The following is a 27,955-nucleotide window of genomic DNA, read 5'->3' as shown; positions in this document are numbered from 1 at the left end:
CATTTGTTTAGTGACCCTTCAAAGTTACAATGGCACTGAAAAATGTGACTTATGACTGGTCTTCGGACTTACAACTGTCACAGCGTCCCCACAGTCATGTGATCAAAATTTCGAATGCTTACCAGCCAGCGTGTGTTTATGATGGTTGCAATGTCCTTGGGTCATGTGATTTGCAAACTTCCCAGCTGGCTTCCAACAAGCAAAGTCAACGTGGGACTTTGCCAGATTCACTTAACAACTGCAGTGACCTGCTTACCAAAGCCAAAAAGATCGCAAAAATTGGGCACAATTCACTTAGCAACCTCCTTGCTTAGCAATGGAAATTCTGGCTCCCACTGTGTTCATAAGTCAAGGACTAACTGTAGACATCTGCAAAATGACTGTGCTTTGCTTTGCACTGTGGAGGTGATAGAGTTTGCCTCTGTGGGGTGCATCAGTCCTGTGTTTTGAAGGCAGATTTTTGAGGTCTCATATGCCTTCTGAGCATGTGCTGCACCAGTGCAAAAACCTTTCTGAGGGCACCAGGAGAGGCCTCTCTACTAAAAACTAGCCTCTTCTGGCATCTGAAAATCAGACAGAGCTCACTTTGCCTTTTAACCCAGAGACTTGTGTCACTGTGAAGCAGCTTCAAGCAGGTCTTCTGATAAAAGCATCATTGAGTGAAGCACCTGTTAGACTTAACACATGGCAGTAAACCTCTGCTCTCCAAACTCTTCTTTACCCAGCAACTATCATAACAAAGCTAGGCAAATTGCTTAATTGCCCGCAAGTAGAAGCAGAAAACCAAAAATGAAGCCCTTCACAGATGTCTGCAGCATAAATAAATAACAAAAATAGCAGCATAGCAGACTTGGAAGAGACCTTGGAGGTCTTCTAGTCCAACCCCCTGCTCTGGCAGGAAACCCTATACCCGTGATGGCAAACCTATGGCATGTATGCCACAGGTGGCATGTGGAGCCATATCTGTGGGCATAGGAGCGTTGCCCTAACTCGGCTCCAGCGCGCTGGCCAGCTGATTTTCTAGCCTTCTGGGCCCACCAGAAGTCGGGAAACTGTCCGTTTCCGGCCTTCAGGGGGGTGGGGGAGGCCGTTTTCGCCCTCGCCGGGCTCCAAGAAAGTCTCTGGAGCCTTTCACCCTGGGGAGGGTGAAAACCGGCCCTACTGGGCCCACTGTACCATTGTGTGCCAAAAGCGGGGGGAGTGCAGGGGGTTCGCGCGTGCATGCGCGGGGGGGCACATTGGATTATGGGTGCAGGCATGCGTGCGCACGACCCCCCCTCCCACTTTTGGCATGCAACAGCAAAAAGGTTAGCCATCACTGCCCTATACCATTTCAGACAAATGATTGCCCCATCTCTTCTTTAAAAACTCCAGTGATTGAGCACCCACAACTTCTGAAGACAAGCCTCTTGTCCATATTCAATCTCTAGCCATTGATAAAATTGCCCCCATATATTATAATATTCCGATTCTTCCTTTCCTTTCTTTCTAAGAAATTTAGAAAGAATATGTTGTAATAAACTATATTAAAATGTAAAAGCAAAGATGTGTGTGTATCAAGAAAATGGGGGTAAATGTTGAATATGATGACATAAAATTTTGCTCTCAGATGATACACTGATTGAATAACGATGTACCGCTTGTTTAAAAATAAAAAGAAAACACTTAAAGAAAACACTTCTGAAGACAAGCCATTTCATTGATTAATTATTCTAATTGTCAGGAAAGTTGTCCTTAGTTCTAGGTTGCTTCTTTCTGATAAGTTTTCATCCATTGCTTCTTGACCTGCCTTCAGGTGCTTTTGAGAATAGCTTGACTCCCTCTTTTTGTTGGCAGCCCCTTAGATATTGGAACATTGCTATCATGTCATCCCTAGTCCTTCTTTTCATTAAACTAGAGATACCCTGTTCCTGCAACCATTATTCATATGTTTTAATCTCCAGTTCTCTAATCATCTTTGTTGCTCTTCTCTGCACTCTTTCTAGAATCTCAACATCTTTTTTAATATGCAATACTCTTAAGTGTGGTCTTCCTGAGTTTATAAACTCCAGGCCTTTTTCTCCATGCCTTCCCTTCCATAAAAATTGGGCTGTTCTCTTCCCAGCGTTGAGATTGAGAGACATCTGCTACTATAATATAAAAAGATTTGGTCTGACATGAGAATTCCTTTGCAACTTTAGTTCTTATTACAAACACACACACACCCCTCTTTTGAAGCTGTGCACAGACTGGATGTTGGCATGCAAGCATCAGTCCATCAAATAAATTCTACGCTTGGTAACCAGTTTTGAATCAGTGTAGCGGGGCTAACCTCTAGAGAAACCATTGTTATCTGTACAGCCAGTGGAAATGCTGTATGCTTATTCCTAAGGGTACTTGATGCACATAACAGTCTTCTCTTCCTCCTAGAGTTTCTTTGAAGGCTGGGATGCTTCAAAGAAGAAAGAAAAGACCAAAGGGAGACAAGATCACATGCCTACCTGTAAGTGTCTGAGACAAAAACCTTTCCCTATAAGAAGGAAACAAAGAAAAATCAATATCCTTCCTTTAATGCTAGTAGAGTTGAAATGCCCTGAAACTCTGCAGAGTTTGCACAATATGGATTTGGTTTGGGTCTTACTCTGATCTTGATCTGTCAAATTTGCAGCAGGTAGATTTTGATCTGGTATTGATTCCATTTGCAAAAACAATCACATAAAAATATTCAAGTGAGGATGGAGCACTGGGATAGGATGGGGTGCCTATTTCCCAGTTGCCACCAAATTTGTCAGAGAAAAGGACCATGCATAAAAAAAACCCTTACATCATGGAAATTCCAAATGATTTGATAAGAACCATTAGATATCTTAAGGGTTTTCTGATGAGACTGGTCTATCAGGGCAACCTGGTCTACCCAAATATGGGATGGAGCACAGTGCTTCCGCTTTGGCTAGCTGATGGGAGCTAAATAGCTTGAAGTAGATCTATGCTAGTCTCTCTTTATTTCTTTGTCGGTAAATATAAATTTAACACATTAAGGTAAAGGTAAAGGTTCCCCTCGCACATATGTGCTAGTTGTTCCCGACTCTAGGGGGTGGTGCTCATCTCCGTTTCAAAACCGAAGAGCCAGCGCTGTCCGAAGACTTCTCTGTGGTCATGTGGCCGGCATGACTCAATGCCAAAGGCTCATGGAACACTGTTCCCTTCCCACCAAAGGTGGTCCCTATTTTTCTACTTGCATTTTTTACGTGCTTTCGAACTGCTAGGTTGGCAGAAGCTGGGACAAGTAACGGGAGTTCACCCTGTTACGCAGCACTAGGGTTTTGAACCGCTGAACTGCCGACCTTTCGATCGACAAGCTCAGCGTCTTAGCCACTGAGCCACCGCCTCCCTTTATTACATACATTATATATATTATTATATACATTAGATATCTAGAAATAATAATAGCAGGAGAAGGATCCAAGAGGTTGTATAGGTAGTTCTCCACTTACAACCATTCCTTTAGTGACCGTTCAAAACTACAACAGCTCTGAAAAAATCCCATAGGATCATTTTTCACACTTACTGTTGTAGACATCTTTTTTGTATGCAATACTCCAAGTGTGGTCTTACCAAGGTTATAAACTCTGGGCCTTTTCCTCCCTGCCTGATCACATGATCAAATTTCAGGTGCTTGGCAACTAGCATGTATTTATGATGGTTGCAGTGTCCAGTAGACATATGATCACCTTTTGCGACCTTCCTACAGCAAAGTTAATGGGAAAGCCAGGTTCACTTAACAACCATGTTACTAATGTAACATCTGCAGTAATTCACTTAACAACCATGGCATGAATGATCATAGAATGGGGCAAAACTCACAACAATAGTCTTGCTTAGCAACAGAAATGTTGGGCTCAATTGTGATCACACGTCAAGGAATACCTGTAGATAGTTGATTGTTTTTTTTTTTTTTACAGACAAAGTGGTATTAACAATAATGCACACTTCGTATTTGCTCTGTTCCCAAATTCCAGCTGAATAAGTGTATCCTGGGCCCTCAAGTATGCCCACACTTGCCTTGATATTCTTTAAGCTGCATTTCTCCTCTTCTTTTATTTCACTGGATTTTGAATGAAAAAGGAGGCTAGAATGCTGCAAAAAAAAAGGCTAGCTCAACTATAAACTTTTTACCTCAGCAATTATTCTGTGTTTCTCATCTGTCCTGGAGGCATTCCTGAGAAATAAAAATAATGGGGAGGGAAAGATTTGCATTCCACATCTGTCTTGTTATGAAAAATGCAGTGGTGATTTGAAATAGAAAATCTCTATCTCTACTGTATATGAGCTGCAAAAATCCAGACAAACGCTAAATTGCAGCAAAGAGTTAGAGATTTATTTATGGACTTCTCTGACCTACATACCTGCTCTGGGTCTTGTAACTGGAGATACTTCGAGGTGTTAAATTGACATGACTTGGATAGCATGATAGAAGAAATGGGGCTGAAATGATACTGGTATCTTAATTCCTACAAGGGTTGAGAGCTTGATTTCATTTGGATTTCATTTTAATTCATTACCGGGTAAATATATTGGGGTTCCCAAAGATGCTTTTTCAAGACTCAACTGGACTTTCTGGCTTTTCTTTGAAGACATTTCGCTTCTCATCCAAAGAAGCTTCTTGGATGAGAAGCAAAATATCTTCACAGAATAACAAGAAAGTCCGGTTGCCTCTTGAAAAAGCACCTTTGGGACAACCATGACCTGGATGACTGAGAATCTCCATAGACATATATCAGGGTTCACTAATGGATGAGGTAGAACATCTTTTCAGAGAAGTTGCAGGCCTGGAGCATGATAAGATTCCACTGTGCAACAAGCCATCATTACAATCTCCTTTAAATAGGACATGCTCTTTGTGGGTGCAGGTGGTTGAAGTCCCAGATTTCACTAAATCTCAGAGTAGCTTGCTTGAACCTAATCACTATGCACTCTAAACCATGATTAATAAGTTAGGATGTTGTGCCTTGGATCATACCACTTGGCTTAGTATGATATAACTCAGCTTGTGCAAGACAAAAAGAGACATCAAATGATGATAGTGTTTGGTATTCAATGCATTTTTTAAAAAAATGGTTAAATGAGTAACCAGGGATATCCTCTCTCTCTGGGGACCGGAAGGATGAATGCAATTTATTGTGAATTTCTGCTATAAAATATCTCCTCCAGCAGCTGCTTTTTCTTTGCCACGCTGGCTATTTTTATTGCTCCTAATTATAGCTGTCTATCTGCTGTTTTCCAAATTGAAATTCCATGTTATCACAGAGACAAAAAAGAGAGAGAGAGAGAGAGGGAGGGAGAGGGAGAGGGAGAGAGAGAGCAAAATTGTTCAAAATAGCTTAGGCAAAGCCAAGCACCAATTTTTACTCCACTCCCTAGCCAGCTTTTCTGGAAAGAAGGGCTAAAAGGAGCACATTGGCTGTTGACCTAATAGCACAAGGGTTGTTTGTCTTTCTGCTATGTGTTGGACAAAATGGCACATCTCATTTTGACGCTGCCCTTTTCTTCCACTCTGCCACAGTAATGGTGCAGACTGGCATATATCTAATCTTGCTCTGGGTGGGAGTATATATTCTTATGGGACATATGTTGCATTGCATCTCAGTTTGTGTTGCTCTAACAGCGAAGCATATGGATTTTGCAGAACAAATTAGTGGGCGAGAGAAAGAGAGATACTTCAGGATGAGAGAAGCTGGCTGAAGGGGGTGTAACTGTAAGATCTGATGCTCAGCGGAAGGTACATTACAAGAGAGCAGAAGCAAAAACATCCTGTTGTCATCCTTACTCTTCCTGCGAGTCCAAGTATGACTGTTAGCTCAGAAGAGGCATTCCCTCCGAAGTCTGAGGGGTCATTATGAAGCCTCTTAAGAAGAATCCTGCTGTGTCCTTAGCATTTGCAGGTTCAGTGACTGATGCAACCCTCCTCCAACTGGAGATTAGGTTGCCAAATGTGACACCATTCAAAGATGAGAAGCCATCAGTTGGCTGGGAAGATTCCTCAAATTCTGCAGAAATATTAAGGTCTCTCTCAAAATATGCTCAGTGCTAAGAGAAGGACTATTGTGTGTGGTTGATGATGATGATGAAACCCATGATGATATACAACTCAATAAAAATAAAGTATGTAACCCTAGATTCAGATTATAACCCAAATGTCAAGTAAGATAACATGTTTTTACTTGCTACCTAAGCCTTGTTAAGATGGAAGCCAAGTCTGTAGAGATTCTCAGTCATCCAGGTCATGGTTGTCCCAAAGGTGCTTTTTCAGGAGGACTTTCTTGCTTTTTCTTCTGAAGATGTTACACTTCTCATCCAAGAATCTTCTTCAGCTCTGACAGGATAGTCCTTCCATTCCCCACTATCCTGTCAAGCTGAAGAAGCTTCTTGGATGAGAAGTGAAACATCTTCAAATGAAAAAACAAGAAAGTCAAGTTGCTTCCTAAAAAAGCACCTTTGGAATGGAAGCCAAGTGTTGTGTCCTGGGAAAATATTTGTGGTGGAATGTAATCTGGATTCCCAGGAAGAGGGGTTGCATCCCAGAGGATCAAATTTAGATGATTTGGGTCAAGATAGCTCCTTCCCATAACTTCTCAGAGTATATCTTTAAAGAGCAAATAGTTGCTGTAATTCGGCCAGATATCTGCCTATACTTGAGGAACAATAAAGGACACTGTTTAGAAGCAACAGTGTGTGCCTTTCTTATTTTTTTGAAGCTTGACATATATCAATCTATTAAAGAAATATAATTAAAGGGATTTCTACATCAAATTGCATGGATTAATAAGTGACAAAGTGTGAGACTACAAGTCAGATTAGAGTATTTTTGTAATTTTCCACAGTGGATTTTTGGAAGAACTGTTGAGTGGCAAGCCAACATTCACAAATCCTACTAGAAAATGTAGAAAGTGAACTTTACTGCTGGAGTCTTTGAATCCCATCTCTCCACCTAACTAGAATTTCTAGAAATTTACTGAAGGGAGGAAGGGGAAACCATTTGAATTTGATATATGAGAATATAAAGATTTCCCAATGCTCTTCTGTCTATTCTGCCCTAACGGTTATATCTGATTTTGTTTCCAGATGACCGACATCGGGTTAAGCTCCATCCACTTCTTGGTGATCCCAACTCTGACTATATCAATGCCAACTACATTGATGTAAGTATGTCAGCTTCTCTTGCTTTTGTTGTGCATTTTTTTTGCCTTAGGAATGTATTTGGTTGTGTAATGAAGAATGTTGTTTCTCTTTTGTTATACCCCAAGTCTCTGTTTCATATATGCATCGTTAGAACTCTCTTTTTCCTACTCCTTCCTCCTTTTCATGCTATATCTATTCCTGTTCACTTTTGGAATCCTCTTTTGTTCATTCGCACAAGAATGAAATCTTATAGGGCAGGAATAAATCAGAAGATTAAAAGGATATGCAGTATATAATTAAAAGATGAGTGAAAGATGAATGAAGGCTGTGAAAGTTGTACCATAAGAAAGGCTGAGCACCAAAGACTCGAGGCCTTTGAACTATGGTACTGGAGAAGATTCCTGCGAGTTCCTTGGACTGCAAGGCGATTAAACCGGTCAGTCCTAGAGGAGATCAACCCTGACTGCTCGTTAGAAGGCCAGATCCTGAAGATGAAACTCAAATACTTTGGCCACCTAATGAGAAGGAAGGACTCACTGGAGAAGAGCCTAATGCTAGGAACGATTGAGGGCAAAAGAAGAAGGGGACGGCAGAGAACGAGGTGGCTGGATGGAGTCACTGAAGCAGTCGGTGTGAGTTTAAATGGACTCCAGAGGATGGTAGAGGACAGGAAGGCCTGGAGGAACATTGTCCATGGGTCGTGATGGGTCGGACACAACTTTGCAACTAACAACAACAATATAATTAAACCATTCATGTGTCTCAAGGGATGAGCTTGTTTTCCAAAGCAACCCTTAGATTAACTTGGATGTCCTCCATGTTCTTCCTGATGAAAATAATTTTAAAAACACTAGTAACTTTACTGAAATAATATCAACAACCACATCAAGGCACAGAAGCACATGGATGGAAACCCTGTGCCCCAGAATTAACGTTTGAAATTATTTGATTTTTGGAAATAATGCTGTCACTAGAATAAGGAAAAAAATTGATTGATGAATGCCATCGCTAGTCCAAAATATTGGAAAGCCCATGGATATTGGAAGGTTTTGTCAATGTTTGGGTATCTGTATTTGACATATAATGACATTTGGGTTCAATATATAAACTCTTACATTGTTATTTGATTTTGTTAATTAATGTATCATAAACATTTGATTATCTGGATGCAATCCTTTCTACTCTTGGATAGTGTTTTGCTGAACAAGTGTTAAATCCTGTCTGCTGACATCAAAGGATGATGTTTTAGAAGTTCTCAGTTTTCAAAGGTCACATTGAGCGTTCACATTTCAGATTCAAAATGCAAATAGTCAAAAGGAGACAACGTTCAAAAGTACACTTTAAATGTTTCTGAATGAGAAAGTTCAATGAGTCATATTAAACCCATCATTCTTTCCTGTTGCTGCTGCTCCTTCTCTACCCATCAGTGTTGCTCTTTAATGCACCTCCTTTACTAATGGGTCTATTCTTCCTTTGCTCTTGTCTCGCTAATCTGTCTGTCTCTGATTTCTTTTTCCTCTCAAACCTGTGGGCTTGCTAAGATTCGGATAAACCGAGAAGTAAGTATATGTCGTGTCCTTCTCATTCTTTCCCATTTCTCCTCCAAACAAGATTCCATAATTGTTCATTTTGGAATGAAGGGACTTTCCTACCTCAACCCACTCCACCACAACAGTTACTATTTCATCATTTTATTTATCTATTTATCTATCTATTTATCTATCTATCTATTTATTTATTTATCTATTTATCTATTTATCTATTTATCTATTTATTTATCTATTTATCTATTTATCTATCTATCTATCTATCTATCTATCTATCTATCTATCTATGTATCTATCTATCTATTTATCAAACGTGTATAAGGTTACAGATATAAATATAAACATGATTATGAATACAGGATAAGGATATGAATAAATGGGGACAGTAGGACAGGGACGGTAGGCACGTTGGTGTGCTCATGCATGCCCCTTACCTCTTAGGAATGGGGTGAGGTCCACGGTAGACAGTTTAAGGTTAAAATTATGGGGGTTTGGGGAAGTAACCACAGAGTCAGGTAGTGCATTCCAGGCATTGACCACTCTGTTGCTGAAGTCGTATTTTCTGCAATCGAGTTTGGAGCGGTTTACCTTGAGTTTGTATCTACTGTGTGCTCTTGTATTATTGCGGTTGAAGCTGAAGTAGTTATTGACAGGTAGGACATTGTAGCAGACAATTTTGTGTACTACACTTAAATCATACCGAAGGCGGTGTAGTTCTAAGTTGTCTAAACCCAAAATTTCAAGCCTGGTGGTATAAGGTATTCTGTTGTGAGCAGAGGAGTGGAGTACTCTTCTCGTGAAATACCTCTGGATTCGCTCAATTGTATTAAAGTCCGATATACAGTGCGGATTCCAGACAGATGAGCTGTATTCGAGAACTGGTCTGGCAAAGGTTTTGTATGCCCTAGTTTGCAGAACAATATTACTGGAGAAGAAGCTTTGCAAGATTAGGTTAACAACTCTTAATGCCTTTTTGACAATGCTGTTATGGTGAGCTCTGGTGCTTAGATCCTTTGAGATGAGTACTCCAAGGTCCTTGACAGAGTGAGGGTCATCTACGAGGTCGTATCCGCCCATGGCTGTTTTTGATGGTGGATTTTATGTACTGTGGTCTGAAACGGCAGGTCCTTAGAAGTCTGTCTTGTTCCCTTGGTGGTCCTCTTTTCAAAATGTCTGGCTCCGTTGTGCAGACGTGGATGTCCCTTGTTGAAAGGACACTTACCTGAACAAAATTGTAGAGCTAATTGTTTAGGCCAACCAGGCACTGTGGATGAAGAAGGTGGCAAAAATAATTACTGATATATGAAGTAGGATGTTGGGCTCTTGAGTGACAAACATGTCAGAATAGTCTGTAGGGCAGTTTGTATTTCATCTATCATTGCCGTTTCAATGGCCGCCGCCCCCACCACCAGATCAAAGATCTGCCTCCGACCTTTCAAGGAACTTGCCTGTTCCTCTTGGTCTTCCGAGCTGCTTCTCTTTCTCCCCCATCCCTCCAAGACGGTTCCAGTCCGAAGACCTCCCGACAGCGGTTTGTCTGGCTGGGTTTTCGCGAAGCTCATTGGAGCTTTGCTATTTCCCAGCCAGTTTCGCCGTGACGCTTCCGGTTTCTCCGTTTCCAAATGTTACTGTGTTCACCTTACAACATCTTTTCCAGCTGTCCTAGAACAAGTGCACAGAGACATCAGGACTTTTTGCACCTGCCAGGTGAAGTAAGTCCATCAGGCAATTACTAACATGTAGTTAAATTCTCCTATTGGAAGCAAGGAAATCCAAGGTGCTAAATTTGGGACATTTTTGTCCTGGTGGAGCCCTGGTGGTGTAGTGGTTCAAGTGCAGTATTGCAGGTAAACTCTGCCCACAGCCTGGCGTTCGATCCTGACAGGGCTCAAGGTTAACGTAGCCTTCCATCCTTCCATGGTCAGTAAAATGAGAACCCAGATTGTTGGAGGGAATATGCAAATAATGTTTACATAGTAAACCACCCAGAGAGTGCTGTAAAGTGCTATGGTGTGATAAACGTCTAAATGCTATTGCTATTTATCCTCACCTTTGCCTATCATACAGGAACATTGTATTGTTTTGTGTTGTGTCTATTTGCATGATATGTGTCCTTGGGCTTAAATCTAGATATTTGAAAAACTAAGCCACTGCTCTGCCTCCTTCTTTTCCATACTTTGTAATGTAAGGATAATTGACAGATTAGTTTTACCCGCTTGCATACATTTTACTCACAATACATTACTAACAACCTCAATTCTCATGCCGTACAGGTGGTATCAGCCTTCCACAAATATTCCACCAGACATTCAGACTGAAATGTTTGTAGTTGCCACTGTAATGACTTTCAACAACACTTACACTTTCATTTGTACTTTTTAAAAGCCCAAATAATTGTGCACTTAAAGGTGTTCATGATCGTGAAAACAAGTTCTAAATTTAAAAGGTAACCATTTGCAAAATCAGTATTAACATCGACTAAAGGAAATGTTTGTGTGCTCTTGATGTTAACGATTTAGAAATGCTAAGGCCCCAACTGGTAGGCACCCTATATGCTCCATTTTTGCTGGAAGCTTCTGTAATATTTATCCAAACACTCTCCAGTGATCTCTTTTATTCTGTTCTGGCCTCTGCCTCCTAGCAAGATATCTCCTTTTCCATAGCAACTGAGAGCAAACAGTGGAGATCTGGCTGATTGTCTTGGCCAGATCTTACCAAAGACGATAGAACATGGGAAATTATAAGCCATATGGCAAATCTTAGGCTCTACTATGGAGTCTAAGCTCTTCCTTAGCCAGCCAGTCCATAAATTGCCAAGTTTGGAGACCCCTGGCTTAGAAGAAGAGGAGCGTTCATAGCAGTTCTCAAGGCGTACAGATAATCCTTGACTTACAACCAGGGGTGGGCTTCAAAAATTTTAGCAAGAGGTTCTCTGCCCGGTTGCTGGGTGGGCATGGCCATGGTGGGCATGGCCTACTTGGCCTCCTGTACCGTGGGGGGGGGGGGGTTTGCCCTCCCTGGGCTCTGGCAGCTTTTCTCAAGCCTTGGGGAGGGTGAAAATGGCCTCCCCAGGCTCCAGAAGCCCTCTAGAGGTTGGAAACAAGCCCGTCCCAAACTTCTGGTAGGCCCATTTTTCACCCTCCCCAAGTCTCCACTTCACTTACCTGCATCCAAAACAGACCGTGTGGGGACTCCTGGAAGGGGCGGGACGGGGTGGGCAGGGCCAGCCAGGAGTGGGATTTGGGAGTTCTCCGAACTGCACAGAATCTTAGCTAGAGATTCTCCCAAACCTCTGCGAACCCCCAGCAGCCCACCCCTTATTACAACCATAATTGGGGCCAGAATTTCTATTGCTAAGCAAGGTCATTGTTAAGTGAGTCACATCTGATTTTATGATGTTTTTTTTTAATGACAGTCGTTAAACAGATCACTGTAGTTCAGTGAATTGTGTGGCTTGTTAAGCAAATCCAGCTTCCACCATCGATTGTGCTTGTTGGAATCTAGCTGGGAAGGCTGCAAATAGCAAACACATCATCCCGAGATACTGCAACCATCATAAATACATGCCAGTTGCCAAGTGTCCAAATTTTGATCACATGACCCTGGGGAATGCTGTGATGGTCATAAGCACGAGAACCAGTCATAAGTCGCTTTTTTCCAGGACCGTTGTAACTCTGAACAGTTGCTACATGGAATGGTTGTAAAACGAGCACTAATTGTAATGACTTCTCTGTGTCGTGGTGCTACACGTAGTGTTCTTGAGCTGTGATTTGCTTCTGCTTTTAATTACTCATCCCAACGACCTGTGTATTGTGGGATGAATGCATACGGTTTCCCTACAGATGATTTGAGGTTCAGTACCGTATTTAATTTAATTTAATTTAATTTAATTTAATTTAATTTAATTTAATTTAATTTAATTTAATTTAATTTAATTTAATTTAATTTAATTTAATTTAATTTAATTTAATTTAATTTAATTTAATTTAATTTAATTTAATTTAATTTAATTTAATTTAATTTAATTTTCAATTTATATACCGCCCTTCTCCCTGAGGACTCAGGGCGGTGTACAGCCAAGATAAAAAACATAGAATACAAATATTAAAACATTTAAAAATATATATAAATTTTGGCCCGAAAGTTAAGAATCACAGACTAATTAAAAGAATTTAAAAATTTTAAAAATTTTAAAAAATTTTAAAAATTTCTTCTTAAGCCAACCCGGCTTGCTGAAAAAGATAGGTTTTCAGGGAACGACGGAAGGCATTGAGGTCCTGGATTCTTCTTATCTCCGGGGGCAACTGATTCCAGAGGGTGGGAGCCCCCACAGAGAAGGCCCTCCCCCTGGGGGCCACCAGCCTACATTGTTTGGCTGATGGCACCCTGAGGAGGCCCTCTCTGTGGGAGCGGGCCTCCCGCTGTTTGGCTGTGGTATGTTGAAGCCCTGTGTTCAGTGGAGCCCTGCATGCATAGTTGTGTTTGAAAATATTTCCATGCTTGCTAGAACAGGGATATGCAACTATGGGTCAGAGAATACATTTGGCATGACAGAGTAGTACTGTAGTCTCCCTCATTAAAGTAGGGAGTTGTTTCAGAATAATCATTATATACGCTATGAGTGAGATGGGTGGAATCTAATTTGATTTTAAAAGATTGACAAGTTGCTACTTAGTAGTAGAAGCTCTGGGAGGTAAGGCTTATTCCCAGGATTTTTGGGGAGGCTGTAGAACAGGGGCTGGATCTGGCCCATGGGGTACTTAGATCTGGCCTGCTGGGCCGCCCTGGAAACAGCAAGCCCCCGGTGCTTCTGCCAGCAAAAATGGGCTCCCGAGCTCTGTTTTCACTGGCAGAGGGTTGCAGGAGGCTGTGGCAGCTGAAAATGGAGCTTGGGAGTCTGTTTTGACTGACAGAGTGCTCAGGCCACCGCTGGCGCACCCGACAGGAGTGACGTCGAGCTGGCCACACCCCCTGGCCACTCCCCTCCAAGGTCAAACACAACTCTAATGCGGTCCTCAATGAAATCGAGTTTGACACCCCTGCTCTAGAACCTCTGGTTAACCAGCTCAGCCTGGAAAATGCTGCCATAAGGAAGATGTCCACGTTGCTCTCCTAAAAGCAACATGCATTTCCTTCTAGCTTTTCTAGGGTGAAGTTGATGAGGTATTTATTGGACCTCAGAGCAACCCATTCTGGCTGTATTAAATAGCTCTTGGCTATAAGTGTGATGTGAGGAGGAGGAGAAAGTGTCTACCTTTGTACCAAAGAGAAAGACAGATGGTTGCAAAGGAACTGCTAGTGGATACATATTGGATGTGAATTGTGCATCAATTATGAAAAGTGTACTTTGAGGAGACTGTTTGGAAATACTCGTTCTGTGGTGAGACATGGAAGCTACCAATGGTGCTTAGGGTTTGGAAGATATTTTGGTTGAGACACATTGCTTAAACAGAAATCAAATGGAACATTATCTTCCTTGCCTGTACCCAGTGATGGGATCCTGCCAGTTTAACAACCGTCGTTACTGCTGGGTAGTAACACAGCTGATCACGCGGCAATCCACTCTGTCGCGCGAATCAGCTGAGAAGATATAGGTCAGTAAAGCGCAGGGACGGGCAGGCGGCCCCAGCTGATCGTTGGAGCGAACCGGTTTGCTCCCAGCTGATCTTCAGAGCTACTGGTTTCCCCAAACTGGTCTGAACCGGTAGAATCCCACCCCTGCCTGTATCCCATCTTAAAAGTTTGTAGATTTTGGAATAACTGTTGAAGGAAGAAAACAAGAGGTTTCAACTTTCAGAGTAGCAGACCTTGGAGCATATAAAAATAGATAAAACCTTCCTTCCTTCCTTCCTTCCTTCCTTCCTTCCTTCCTTCCTTCCTTCCTTCCTTCCTTCCTTCCTTCCTTCCTTCCTTCCTTCCTTCCTTCTTTCCTATAATGCATATTTTTTTTTCTTTACAGGGTTACCAAAGGTCTAACCACTTCATAGCCACACAAGGTAAGACCTTCATGCCTACTGCTTGGATATGGCTTTTTAGCATGCTTTCTCCTTTTTTCCCCTTTCCATTTTTTTTTTTTTTTGCATATATGGAAAGAAGACAGCACAAGAAGATGTGCTGAATACCAAGATGTGCCCAAAATATTTCATGCTCAAGCTTCTTCAGTGCATTACAAAAATATCCAAAACTGCTTTGAGATTATATATTGGGTAAAATATCCCGGGGTGGCGCAGTGGTTAGAATGTAGTATTGCGGGCAAACTCTGCCCACAGCCAGGAGTTCGATCCTGGCCGGCTCAAGGTTGACTCAGCTTTCTATCCTTCTGAGGTCAGTAAAATGAGGACCCAGATTGTTGAGGGCAATATGCTGACATCTATAAACTGCTCAGAGAGTGCTGTAAAGCACTTTGGGATGGTATATAAGTCTAAGTGCTATTGCTAAAATAACCATGGTATTTAAATGGGTCCCTGACTTTCTTTATCTCTGTTTCAATCTTTTTTTGGTCTTTTTCTCTGTGCTCTAGGCCCCAAACAGGAGATGGTCTATGATTTTTGGCGGATGGTGTGGCAGGAACACTGTTCCAGCATAGTGATGATAACAAAGCTGGTAGAAGTGGGAAGAGTAAGTGATGGTTGTCGGTTTCCTCTTCACCAGTGGCTTCAGATAATGCTTACCTCTTCCACAATAGACTTAACCATAATCTGGTTTATTGTTGCATGCAGGTTAAGTGTGCCAAGTATTGGCCAGATGACTCAGAGATGTATGGAGACATTAAAATTACCCAGATGAAATCAGAGACTCTGGCAGAATATGTGGTGAGGACATTCGCCCTGGAAAGGGTAAGATTTGCAAGGATATCCCTCTGTCTATAAACATGTTTTATTTTATCCACGTTAATATTTATTTAATTTATTTGTAGGTCTTATATGGACTATCTCATATATGACTCTAGGCAGCACATAATAATGTAACTACATCAGGACTTTCATCTTCTTCCTTCTCTTATTTTATTCAAAAACACCCATTCTAAAAATGATTTAAAAGAAGGCCTGAAATATGTTTGGCAGTGGGTAAAAATATTTTTAAAAATAGCATTTGTTTGGTAGAGAATTAGTAGTTTGAATATAAGAGATATATGATTTATTTGATGATTGAACATATAATCATAAATACAACTGCAAGTTGGTGCCAGCGTTTCTCAATCTTAGCAAGATGTATGGACTTCAACTCCCAGAATTCCTGCAATGTATATGGGAATGACCTCAGGAGATGGGTGAAGAGAGGTAACCAAGGGAGCAGTCAGATAAAAACCAGTTTAGCCTGCAGCAGGAATGGGGGTGGGACAAGTGGCTCAGAAGGGACCCTCCCTAGTTCTTGGGCTATAAAAACAATGGGTAGGGGGTATTTACTATCAGATTAGCAGGATTCTGCATAGGTAGGGAATTCTGGGAACTGAAGTCTATATATCTTAAAATTGCTGAGGTTGAGAAAGACTGCTTATAAAGAACTTAAGCTAGGCAAAGCCCCTGATTATGATTTGACTCTTATAGCAATAGCACAGAAGCATGTGCGCGCGCTCCCATTGCAAACCAGTAGTAAAGGTAAGTAGAACCCACCCATGAATAGCACTTAGACTTATATATCTCTTTCCAGTGCTTTCCAGCCCTCTTTAAGCAGTTTACAGAGTAAGCATCTTGCCCCCAACAATTTGGGTCCTCATTTTACCAACCTCAGAAGAATGGAAGCCTGAGTCTGGTGAGATTCGAACTGCCAAATTGCAGGCAGTCAGCAGAAGTAGCCTGCAGTACTGCACTCTAACTACTGCGCCACCTTGGCTCATACCATTAGTTTACTTACTATAGTATACCATTAGTTTACTTAATATAGTAGGCAAATTTTATGCTGGGTATACTGTACATGGATAAAACTACAAGTAGAACAGAAAAGCATCTTAATAGGTGAATAAGATTATCAACACTCAGTCGGCGTTTGGTTCTAAGCCATCTAGTAAAAAAAGTAGAGCTCCTTTCTAAACAAAAAACAAAAAACAGTATTTTTTCTCCTTGTAGATTTCGAGTCAGCATTTCATCCATTCTCAAAACAGAGAAATTACAGGAGACAGGTGTTGATAATGTCTCTTTCTATTAATACATAATTTGTTTGTTGATATTGAATGTAATAGTCAAGGCTAGCTGTCAGACAGGATCCCTAATTGAAAAGATGTCAAGCAAGGTTGCTTGTAAGACTCGTCGTTGTTTAACACACCACACACAGAGACAAACATACATACATTCTTTAATTACCGATCTTGCCTCTTGGCAGACGTATTATCGCCCACGTTGTCTAGTAGGCCAACCACTCTCTAATTTTGCTTTTTTGATTTCACAGACATGAGTGGACCGAGGAGAATGTTAAGGGCTCTGGTTTCCTATTGTACAGAAGATATGCTGAATACAAACTTGTCTAAAATTAAGGATATCGTTTTTGCCAAGGGACTGATTAAACACAGGTGGCAGATTAACAGACAGGCAATAGAGCCAAGGGGGTTGTTATAAATATTGGGAGAACTTTTTCATGCACAATTGCCATATCTAATGAATAATGCTGAAAACACTGCCTCGGCCAACCTGAAATTTGATCATGGAATTGGTGACTTCCATATTGCTTCAGCGCTAAATGTTTTTAATGCCACAGGTTTACTGCTGTTGCTGTTGGGGTTATGTTTAGAAAAGAACCTAGAGGTTGTCAAAATAATTCTCTGAATGCTCTATTCTTCCCCAAAATGCGTTACAAACACCATACTTAACTTGGAAGTAGCGCAGGCCTCTGGGAGGCTATAGCCTAGATCTGCTGGATGGGGAATTCTAGGAATTGAAGTCCTCCAGGCTTAAAGTTGCCAAGGCTGGAGACCCTGGCCAGATTATAGTGATCCCCTTAAATTAATGATCACCTTAAATTAATATTTTTAGCAGGAAACCTAGCCATGCTTATTTTTTCTGTTCATATGGGTGGCTGCTTCTTAATATGAATATATTGGTAAGATTTGATCTCTTCCCTAGTTGCTGAGCATATCTGGGATTTAGAAGACTAGAGAAATGGATTGTGTATGTAAATTTGATAGGTAATGCAGCCAGTTACTATCAGATTCCATCTTTTTTTCTCCAGGGTCTCAAAAGTCAATAAGCCTACTTTCATTAGCTTGTTTTGATGTGTTGCTGACAGTAATGGAAGGGATGTGTATGTTTCCAAAACATACCCGTGAAAGGTTGTATCTGCCCTTGTGTACTGATAGAAGAGAATATTTGTAGTTCAGAGTTCAATTGGAGTGTCCTTTGTGGTTGTTTTCTTGCAGATATTTCATTGACAAACTACAGTAGTGGCCAAAATTGTGGAATCCTTTTGGGAAAAGTGTATTTTCTAAAACTAGCTAATATCACCACATTTTTTGGGGAGTGGTACCATAAAATTATATATCAGTGGAAAGATAATTTAATCAAGAATGTAATGCGATAACTTTTATGAAGGATTTGCTATTAGAATAGCAGTTACAGTATAAAAAAGAAAAGTGAAACACGTAGAAAAAACAAGATATACAAAAATGATCACCATAGAACAAAACAAGATATACAAACATTATCACCATGTCAGTTAATATTTAGTTGGGTAGCCTTTAGCATGAATTACGGCCTTACAATGCCTTCCCGTGGAAGTCTTTGAGTTCTGCAGCTGTTATCATGTGAAACCAAGATTGAATGATTGCTTCTATTAACTGGGTTTTATTGCTGGGTGGCTTCTGACTAACAAGTTTCTTTAGTCGGCTCCATAGATTTTCAATTGGGTTAAGGTCTGGGCTCTTCCCAGGCCATTCCAGCAGTGGAATAGGATTATCTTGAAACTCCAAAAAAAAGTGGCGTTATTAGCCATCAAACCTCAAAAATACACTTTTCCCAAAAGGTTTCCACAATTTTGGCCACTACCGTAGTTAATCAATGCATTGATGGTGTTATCTAGTTTGGGAATGAAACATCTGCAAGAACCCAGCCAAGCTGAGAGAGACTACCAGCTGCCCTAGTGTGTTTGATCTAGGACAACCCATAATCCACTTTTTTTCTATGGGGCTGAAAATAGACAGAGGACTGCTCTTATGGTCCATCTTCTAGTTGAGCTCTCAAGGTATACCGGTGACTTTTATGCATTTTAGCTGTTAGCAGATAGACGTATCCATCCCACCTATAAGATTTGCTGTGTTTTGTGCTAAATTGTGATTTTCAAAGACAACCAATTGTCTGTTGCTGAATGCAGTCAGTGGTTTGCCATCATTTTTATCCTTTTACTTTGAATTCAGTTTTAACTTTTATTCAGTCTATTTTATTTCCTACCTTTTACGTGTTGAATCTATACACTTTTGATAATGCTGGTTTTTGCAACTGTAATAAAAAGAAATGAATGCGATGTCAAAAGAACATGTTTTTTTTCTGTATTCAAACTGTTGCTTGGAGATCTTGCATCAGTCGTGTTCTTTCTCCAGACAGGGATCATTCAATTGTGGGCGAACTGCCTTGACAAACTTTTCCCCCTGAAGGAACAGCAAGAGCCAAAGCTTTAATGTAAAAGATTGCAAGAAGGGAAGGCTTAATGTAAAATAGACAAACCATTCTTGGTTCAGTGAACACATTTGGAGTTTTGAAAGACGGCCGTCTCTCTATTCTTATAAAAGGGGCTATCATGAGAGCTCTTTCTGTTCACAGAATGACTTCCATGGTAAATGTAGCAAGTCACTGACTGTCCATTTACCAGGGTATCTCAGTAAAATGGTAGAAACATGGCAGACCTACCTGGAATTGGAAGCTAAGTAGGCCAGATCTGGATAATATTTGGGTAGCAGACCACTAAGATACCACTAGAAAATTCCAGGTGTCAAGCCTGAATTTGATTAGGATGTGGGATTGTTTGTATCATTGGGTATTCTGACATGAATTCAGGTTGACACAGTTTGAAGCTGAAGGAGGATAGAGCCTTCTGTCAAAACATCATTTCTAGCCAATGGGTCAACCACATTCCAATGGCTGTTGGACCAGAGGAGGAGGAGAGAAGTCGCCAAGCAACCAGTTCCCATCTTGGTTGGAAAATGTGACAGGTTGTTTTGGGAACTTGAGAAACTGAAACTTACATTGGGGTGAAAAGCCCAGGAACTTCAGTATTGGCTTTTCACCAGTAACGCCAAGATGATGTATCTAAATAAATTTGTTCTTTGAGGAAAAGCAATGCCTTGGAGTTCGATTTGTAATGGGTGCATTACTTGGAGCCTGACACCAAGGCTGTAAACTAATCTGAGAATTCAAGTAAACATTCCCAGAAGTATTCAGCACTCTCATATTACTCCCAAGAAAAATGCATGATTGGGTCCATAGAGATTAGGAGTTGAGCTAGTTAATCTTGAAAATCCTAGTTTAGTGACTAGCTTCTCAGGTTACTTGCTACTGCTGTTCCTTCTTCCTTCTCACCTTTTGTTCTTCTTTCTTGCAGTTTCAGGTGTATTAAGCCTTTCCCATGGCTTTAACACCACTTTGTTCTCTTTTATACATCCCAAAATGGTGGATAATCCAGTGACGGTCTTGAGACTGCATGAAATGGCCCAGATCTTCTAACACACATTTTAATGTATTAACCTTTCATGTTGATCAGTTTCATGCCCTCTGAGCCTTCTTGTATAGCTTTTAGAAACTCTATCAAAGGTCATTGTCTTAGCAAATAATATTGTAGAGTACCCCTTTATTTACATGGACATTCTTGACGGATTAATTTGAGCCTAAGCACCATATTAATTCTACAGGGAATGGATAATCATTTTTTATCTTGTAGACAGAGGTCGCAAAGTTCAGTCAATTATTGAGCAATTGTAATTGCTCAACCTTGGGACAACCACAATGGTAATTTGCTTTCCCCTCTCCTTAATCTGGAAAAAATGTTAAATGACAATCTTGTTTCCAATAAAGTACAAAAGAGCCTCAGGGATCTAGCTGCCTTGTAACCATTACAAGATATTTACTGTAGTTTTCAGTAGAAGGAGACCTTAATCAGGGATCTGGGACTTCCCCATCAAAACTACTGAATCTAGTAATGAGGAAACCTGGAAACGGGTAATCTTCTGAGCATATTAAATTTGCCTGACAGCAGCTCAGCAAAAATGCATTCTATCATAGTAATGATAAGTGATTTAGGATGCAATGCACAAAGCAGAACAGAGAGCACGACCTTCAGTCCTGGAATAAGCCCATTTTTGTGATTAAAATTCATTTCTAGTTGTATTTCTTGTTCCAGTTTTCCTCCGGTGACCTCAGAAGGGCCGATGTGGTTCTCTCAAATCCTCACTTCACTCTGGCAAACCAGATGAACCATCTCCCCCAATTTCCCTGATTCTGTTTGAGAGATTACAATAAGAACACAACTATTTTCTGGATTGCATCCCCCAAAGTGAAGAAGGCATGACACATTGTATTCTTCCATGCTGGATTCAATGCCATAATGCGCTGGTAATCTACTGCCTGTCATCACAAGTAAATTGTAGCCTCCATAATTACACTTGCCACAGGTGAAACTAGAAAGCACCAGAAGGTTTCCTTTGCATCAACAACCAGAACTTCATTTGCCTTTGATAATTAAACAAGATCAATTTAGTTTAGAGTGCGTTGGGCATTTTCTTTGAAGTAGTAGTTAACTTCGTTCGCTGTGAATTTAATTTTATCTTCTGGGTTTTAAAAACCTGGCAGTTCCAATCTGCTGGCTCCTGCTAAATAACTTTGCCTTCGACTTGATTGTGAAAATTCATCCGTAGTTGAGATAGATTTTCTTTTTCTTAATGGCCTTTGCCAAATATGATCAAAGCAAGCTGTTTGTACAGAAGGTGCAGTTTGAACTTATACTGGTATAAATTGGAAGAGGAGGATGACTGGAGTATCCTAATTTAAGGAGGAGTATGGTTCAGAGATACAGTTTGGTGTAGTGATGAGAGCATTAGCCTAGAAACTGAGAGATTGCATGAATTCTACTCACAATTCTAGCAGCCCTGGTGGCGCAGTGGTTGGAATGCAGTATTACCGACTAATTCTGCTGATGCCAGAAGTTCAATCCTGACCAGCTCAAGGTTGACTCAGACTTCCATCTTTCCAAGGTCGGTAAAACAAGGACTCAGATTGTTGGGGGCAATATGCTGACTCTGTAAACTGCTTAGGGAAGACTGTAAAGCACTATGAAGTATTGCTATTGCTACTCCTGGGTGCAAAGCTACCTGTGTCAACACCTGTCTCTCAGCCCTAGGAAGCAGAGGAAGGAAGGAAGGAAGGAAGGAAGGAAGGAAGGAAGGAAGGAAGAGAAAGAAAGAAAGAAAGAAAGAAAGAAAGAAAGAAAGAAAGAAAGAAAGAAAGAAAGAAAGAAAGAAAGAGGGTCAAATCAACCAATAGCTTTTCTGGCATCAACAGTGCAGATAGTTTTATTCTATTAAGAACACTGTGTGTTCTCTCTCTCTCTCTCTCTCTCTCTCTCTCTCTCTCTCTCTCTCTCTCTGTCTCTGTCTCTGTCTCTGTCTCTGTCTGTCTCTCTTTGTGTCTCTGTCTCTGTCTCTCTCTGTTTCTCTCTCTCTGTCATAATTATCTTGGCAACATTTTCAGAAATGGTTTGCTACTGCTTTGTTCTTAGGGCTGAGAAACTGGTCCAAGGTTACATGACTTGTGTTATGCCTAAGGCAGGTCTAGAACTCCCAGTCTCCCAGTTTTTAGTCTGGTGCCAGACCACATATAAGATTGTCCTCTATCTCACTCTCATTACTTGCAGAGGGGCTATTCAGCAAGGCATGAAGTAAAGCAGTTCCACTTCACGTCATGGCCAGAACACGGGGTACCATACCACGCCACGGGGCTGCTGGCATTCATTCGCAGAGTCAAAGCTTCTACACCTCCTGATGCAGGACCCATAGTTATTCACTGCAGGTATGTCCAAGAATCATAGTTGTTAATTTTGTGGTTGTTTTGGTCCAATATATATATTGACTGCTGACATAAGCCTGATGATGGCAGATGGGATTCTGCCGAAACGTCGCTTCTACCCTTTTAGGGATATATCCACAATTACACGGGAAGAAACCCGAAATATTAACTATACACACATACATACCCATGAAAACTTACATAAACATATATATATATATATATATATATATATATATATATATATATATATATATATATATATATATATATATATATTTCATCACAGAATGTGGGAAAATGCACATTTTAATGGGGATATGTGAAAAGTTTTAGTCAGAAAATGGCCTTATAATGAGCAGGATCACAAAGGAAGTATGCCATCATTTTAATGGGAGAATAGTGTGGCAAGCCACTAATCTCAGATTTCTCCAATGCACTATTGGGCATCGCTGAATGGAGTCTACTCTTTTTTTTTTAAGTTTTTTTTAATTTTTTTTAAAGTTTTTACAGATATATCAAATCAATGTGTGAACAGTGTGGCACCTGGGTGTCCCACATTCTAATACAAATAAAACTAGTAAAATTAATCATAATTATTAGATTCAATCAACTTATATATTTCTAATAATGATACACAATTACAATAAGTTGCAATCTGTCATTATTCAATTCTCCCATGTTTTCTTTTATTGTTATTTTTGTTTTATTATGTAAAAGAGGATACACTAACATTCCCCCTTCTCTTATTTCTATCACTTATTTCTAACTTTTAATCATATCACCTTTTACTAAAAAAAACCATTTTCTTTCTATCCTACCTAAATTCTAATCATGTCACCACCCTAAAAAAAAAGGAAAAGAAAAGAAAATAAAGCAAGAGGAAAGAGAAAGCAAATCAAAACAACAACACAGAAGAAAAATCATCTATCCATCGTCCCTTGCCCGCTTCAATGCTTTAATTGCTATGCTTTGTGTGTGTGTGTGTGTGTGTGTGTGATTTGCCTCCCAAATTCCTCTCCTGGATCCCTATCTCTGTCAGAATCTGCTTCTTGGCTGTTCAATCAAGGTATTTCTCTCACCTCTACCCTCATCCACTGCCTTATTCCCAAAATTTCTGCCCAGGTGTGAATGGAGTCTACTCTTGCTCATCATCCCCTGATTTCAAAATTATTAAAAAATTCCACAAACACGCCCATCCAAAAAAGGTATCATGCATTTGAAAGATGAATATGGAAGATGCAATGGCTAATTCTGTTTTCTGTGACACTTTTTTTTTTAATTGCCGAATTCTCTCTGCATGCTTACAGTTCCTAGTTGGAACAAGAGCCATGGGAAAAGCTCTTGAGGTCTTCCTTAGGGGTCAATAGTAGTGTGAGAAACAGGAAAAGTCTAGGTTATGGGAAAGATGATCAGACAATGAAATGTCACTGAGTAAATAACCTACTGTATTATTAAACATTTGCAAAAATCTCTCCAAATACCCAGTTGAATTGAATACTTAGGAGTAATTATTAGAAAAGATTGTTATCAATGAAAGAAATACAGTTGTAGCCCTCTCCTGTAAAAGATCAAAGCAAAATTTGAGTCAACCTCTTTGCCATAGAATCATAGGATTGGAAGGGACCTTAGAGGTCTTCTAGTCCTACCGCTGCTGAAGCAGAAAACCTTATACCATTTCAGACAAATGGTTGTCCAATCTCTCCTTGAAAACCTCCAGTGATAGGAGCCACAACAACTTCTGGAGGCAAGTCATTCCGCTGATTAATTGTTCTAACTATCAGGAAATTTCTCCTCGGTTCCAGGTTATTATTTGGCCAAATATTGTAGCCACAACAAGAAAAACTATTTTCTCATCAAATTGTATTTTTTTCAAGTAAGAGCCTTGGTGGCGCAGCGGCTAAAGTGCTGTTAAAGTGCTGCCAGCTGCCTGCAATTACTGTAAGTTCAAATCTCACCAGGCTCAAGGTTGACTCAGCCTTCCATCCTTTCGAGGTAGGTAAAATGAGGACCCAGATTGTGGGGGCAATAAGCTGACTTTGTGTAAAAAGAACACCGCTGGGGGGTGGGGGGCGGCAAAAGCCCTACTAAGCAGGTATATACAAAAGTATGAAGGCTATTGCTTAACGCATTGTAAGCCGCCCTGAGTCTCCGGAGAAGGGCGGCATATAAATCAAACCAATAGATAAATAAATAAAGTATTTCCAAATCCTTTCCCTATTACCTTTTTTTGTAGATGTCAAAGGATAATATAAATTCATTGATTTTTTTTTGTAGAAGTCTGTGCCTGTGTATAAATAATTATTAAAAAAAACTACCATCCAGAAAAATAAGACGAAGAGCTAGTTATCGTTTTCATGCTGTTCAGTTAAAATAAATAACCCACTGTATTCAGAACTGAAAGGATATTCAGTGACTACAAATTGCATTAGTGTTGGGTTTTCAATCTATTTGGGCACTACAGTCTCTCTCTGATATTAAGAAATTATGTGATGTTGTGATGTAGACCGCTATAGATTTAATATTTGTTGGATGTATAAGATAAAATAAAATAAAAAAGAAAAGAAATTAATATCTATCATATATCCAATTCTCATTGGATCAAAATTTGGAAAAAGTAGAACCAATTTCTTTCCCTTCATCCTTCCCCTCTCTTCCCATTTCTTGATCACCCAGATTTTAAACATGAGGATAAATATGATCAAGGAATGGGAAGATAGACAGTTTTATAGGATTAGGAGATGGATTATTGAAACTCATTTTACTTCTTCTGAATATATTTTGCAGAAGAAGTTGTTGCAAGTTCTAACTTAGTTTAGAATGAATGAAAGAAATATTAAAAAAAAATATTCTTAAGCTCATGAACTTGTACCCTGAAGAACATTAGCAATGCTAATGTGATTTAAAATCAAAGGAAGTTCTCCAATATTATATAAAACTCTTATATAAATTATAAGAGGCTCTCTCGAAAATCTTAAAGTATGAGAAAAGGGCTTAGAACACTTTACCAAATTATTTTAAATGTATTTTGACAGGTCATCATGAATACATGATGAAAACAACTGATAGATGGTTCTAACCCCCCACAGAATTGTAATCTATTAACCATGGTCTTTCTAAATTGTGTTAGAGATGTTTTAATCTAGCTGGATGAATTATGAATTATGAATTTTAATAGGATGTTTTTGAGGAAGTGGGGCAAAAACAAACAAACAAACAAAAAAGAAGTACAGGTAATTTTCGACCTACAAACAAAATTGAGCCCAAAATTTATGTTGTTAAGTGAGACATTTGTTAAGTGAATTTTGCTCCATTTTATAGCATTTCTTGCCACAGTTGTTAAGTGAATAACTGAAGTTATTAAGTTAGTGACATGGTTTGTTAAGTGAATCTGGCTTTCTCATTGACCTTGCTTATCAGAAGGTCCCAAAAGGGGATCATGTGACTCTGGGACACTGCAACCGTCATAAATATGAGTCAGTTGCCAAGCATCTGAATTTTGATCATGTGACCACAGGGGATGCTGCAAAGGTTGTAATTGTGAAAAATGGTCCTAAGTCACTTTTTTCACTGCCGTTGTAACTTTGAATGGTCCCTAAATGAACTCAATTGTAAATTGAGGACTATCTGTAGTATAATGTTATGATCCTATTTCCCCATAACATATAATATGGTGCAATTAATCAGTTGCAGTTTTACAATACTGGAAAATTGAAGTACAGTTTTCCTTGGATCAGTGATTCTTAAAAATGTAGAAAATAGGATTGGATTTTAAAAAAAATTAAGACACAAGCAACAATCTATTAATTCAAAATCGAAGCAACAATCCATTAATTCAAAATTGTTTTATTTATATTTGATCCCCAGTTTTTAAGCTACAACAGCAAAATATTCCCAGTTGCCTCCATCTGTGCAAATATCTTTTTATAGGCACATTTTGTACCACTATTTGAGATGACAAATGTCTTTCTCCATCCTCCCAAAGTACACAGGAATTTATTTATGTATTGGTTTTTTTGTATTTTGCTTTCCGGTTTTTAAAATGTGCCATATTTTGTTGACAGTGGTAGAATTAAAATAAAAGCTTGTTGTTGTTTTTTTTAAAAAAACCAAACAGTTACATCTGCAGTACATTCTTGGAAATGTGCTTCTCCTTTGAATTAAATGTCAAAGAACCAGCACATCCTAATCAAATGAGAATAAGAACTAGTAGGAGGAAAAAAGACAGGGTAATATTTCAACACAAGAGTAGTTTTGTTTTAAACTCCACCCCAAAGGGTGGAACTGAATATGTGAAAACTTGCAACTAGGAATGTATGCAGTGGGGATCCAAAGATGGAGACCAGAGCCATGTCTTTGAGACTTTTTTATACCACCACCATTTTACAGATACAGATTAACAGAGTTGGAAGGGACCTTGTAGGCCATCTAGTCCAACCCTCCGCCCAAGCAGACCCTACACCATATCTGACAGATGACAGTCCAGTCTCTTCTTGAAAGCCTCCAGTGATGAAGCTCCCACAACTTCTGAAGGCAACTTCTGTTCCATTGCTTGATTGCTCTCGCTATTAGAAAATTTCTCCTTATTTCTAGATTAAATCTTTCCTTGATCAGTTTCCATTCATTATTCCTTGTCTGGCCTTCAGGTGCTTTTGAAAATAGCTTAACACACCCCCCTCCTCTCTTGTCCTGCCCTCAGGAGCTTTGGAGAATAGCTTGACTCCCTCTTCTTTGGGGCAGCCCCTCAAATATTGGAACACCTCTATCTTGTCTCCCCTGGTCCTTCTCTTCACTAGACTAGCCAGGCCCAGGTCCTGTAACTGTTCTTCATGTTTTATCCTCCAGTCCCCTAATCATCTTGGTTGCTCTTCTCTGCACTCTTTCTAGAGTCTCCACATCTTTTTTTATAGTGTGATGACCAAAACTGGATATAGTGTTCTAGGTGTGGTCTTACTAACGTACTTATTTACTAAGTAAGTTACTTACCTACCCAAATTTGCCTCTTCATCCATGGATTGGATACCCTGATCTGCAACCCAGAATATGGTGAATTAGCGGATGTGTATTTCCTTCAATGTATAAACAATTTCAACTCTTTATGGAGATTCTCAATCATCCAGGACATGGTTGTCCGAAAGGTGCTTTTCCAAAAGGCAGCTGGATTTTCTTGGGGTTTTTTTCCCCCCTTTTGAAAGCATTTCGCTTCTCATCGAAGCTTCTTGGATGAGAACAAAACAAAAAACCAACACTGTCCAGTTGCTTTTTGGAACA

The 27,955-nt window shown here is 39.9% G+C and overlaps 1 protein-coding gene across 1 annotated transcript in view; it reads left to right on the top strand.

Annotated features, from left to right (window-relative positions):
• The window catches only part of PTPRU (protein tyrosine phosphatase receptor type U), a 407,475-nt gene that overhangs the window by 342,638 nt on the left and 36,882 nt on the right, over nt 1-27,955 (top strand). Inside the window, exons 17-23 of the mRNA XM_070950088.1 lie at nt 2,410-2,482; nt 7,102-7,178; nt 8,700-8,717; nt 14,665-14,701; nt 15,226-15,323; nt 15,425-15,541; nt 22,533-22,687. Of these exons, the coding sequence (XP_070806189.1) occupies nt 2,410-2,482; nt 7,102-7,178; nt 8,700-8,717; nt 14,665-14,701; nt 15,226-15,323; nt 15,425-15,541; nt 22,533-22,687 (575 nt within the window). The remainder of the gene's footprint in view (nt 1-2,409; nt 2,483-7,101; nt 7,179-8,699; nt 8,718-14,664; nt 14,702-15,225; nt 15,324-15,424; nt 15,542-22,532; nt 22,688-27,955) is intronic.

Source organism: Pituophis catenifer, unplaced genomic scaffold (assembly GCF_029215685.1).
Source record: "Pituophis catenifer annectens isolate HBS135680 unplaced genomic scaffold, rPitCat1.0.hap2 SCAF_9, whole genome shotgun sequence".
In the NCBI taxonomy this organism is placed as follows: domain Eukaryota; kingdom Metazoa; phylum Chordata; class Lepidosauria; order Squamata; family Colubridae; genus Pituophis; species Pituophis catenifer.
Note: the sequence above shows the minus strand (reverse complement) of the source record. Positions and strands in the feature narration are given on the sequence as shown.